Source organism: Procambarus clarkii, chromosome 72, assembly GCF_040958095.1.
Source record: "Procambarus clarkii isolate CNS0578487 chromosome 72, FALCON_Pclarkii_2.0, whole genome shotgun sequence".
Taxonomy (NCBI): Eukaryota; Metazoa; Arthropoda; class Malacostraca; order Decapoda; family Cambaridae; genus Procambarus; species Procambarus clarkii.
Window position 1 is genome coordinate 26,701,664 of NC_091221.1, and position 1,434 is coordinate 26,703,097.

Consider the following 1,434-nt stretch of genomic DNA (forward strand, 5'->3'; position numbering starts at 1 on the left):
GGAGGAGGAGGAGGAGGAGGAGAAGGAGGAGGAGGAGGAGACCCACAAACAGTTGGAGGAGGAGAAGGAGGAGGAGGAGACCCACAAACAGTTGGAGGAGGAGAAGGAGGAGGAGGAGACCCACAAACAGTTGGAGGAGGAGAAGGAGGAGGAGGAGACCCACAAACAGTTGGAGGAGAAGGAGGAGGAGGAGACCCACAAACAGTTGGAGGAGGAGAAGGAGGAGGAGGAGGAGACCCACAAACAGTTGGAGGAGAAGGAGGAGGAGGAGACCCACAAACAGTTGGAGGAGGAGAAGGAGGAGGAGGAGGAGGACATAGAACCCCCCACCGAAAAAAAAGATAAAAAAAACTGGATTCAGTTTAGTGGAAGAAAACGTATTTATCTTGACCCAGACGCTGATCTTATAGAGTCATTTTAATTTTATTTACTCTGATATATAAAAGGCCCGGAGATTTTATATACTCGGGTATATAAAACGTCAAAAAAGTATATAAAACTATCAATTGAATATAAAATTAAAGGTTCCCACCATGCTTCTGTGCTGGCTAGGGTTCAAGTCTCCTGGTGGGAAAGTGTTCTCAATAACTTCACTCTCGTGTTTAGGAGAGTTGTAAATCAAGCATAGACATAGTGTTCTCCCATATTAACAGGGACTTGTTGAAAAACGTAAAAATGATAGTCATCCTTAAGAATTATTTGACTCTAAAATTCAGGGATGGTCAACTTCTTGGGCTGCTCCCAAGAGAACTGTTGCCGTCCAAAATGTCCATAACACGACGTATCACTGTAAATTGGTCTCTTTAAGCCCAGCTCCTTGACAATATGTCCTAGTCGTAGATCAAAGTTGTGGTTAACAATCTTCAGAAGCTGTTTTGATGTGTACTGTGAGGTACCATAGTGGAAGATGCTGATGCTTATGGGGTGCACAACACTAATGGCGTAAGATACCTGAACCAAACAGCGTCTACATAATTTGTTTTTCACCAGTGACTTGGCAACCCATCGGGCGGCATAGGCCGCTGAGCGGTCAATCTTTGTGTAATCTTTGCCAGAGAATGCTCCCCCGCCGTGAGCGCCCCACCCACCATAAGTGTCAACGATGATTTTCCTACCAGTTAGCCCAACGTTACCTTGAGGTCCACCCATGATGAATTCTCCGCAAGGGTTGATGTGGTATTTCGTTTGAGTATCTATATATTTTTCAGGAATAATGACCTTGATGACCTTCTCTATAACCTCGTCACGCAAAGCTTCGACAGTAATTTGTTCCGAGTGCTGTACAGAAGCGACAACAGTGTTCACTCTTTTGGGAATAACAGCTCCTTGATCGAAGGCATACTGGCATGTGACTTGAGTCTTACAGTCAGGTCGCGCCCACCAGAACGTCCCATCTCTTCGCAGCTCTGCAATCTTCTGATTGAGACGGTGTCC

At 45.6% G+C, this 1,434-nt stretch overlaps 1 protein-coding gene across 1 annotated transcript; it reads right to left on the reverse strand.

Moving 5' to 3' along the window:
- Positions 1–723: 723 nt before the first annotated feature.
- On the reverse strand, positions 724–1,431 carry LOC138356468 (S-adenosylmethionine synthase-like; the record flags this gene model as incomplete). Its single annotated transcript, XM_069312631.1, has 1 exon — positions 724–1,431. A coding segment is annotated over one exon (708 nt), but the record flags the coding sequence as incomplete, so codon positions are not given.
- Between the last annotated feature and the right edge of the window lie 3 nt (positions 1,432–1,434).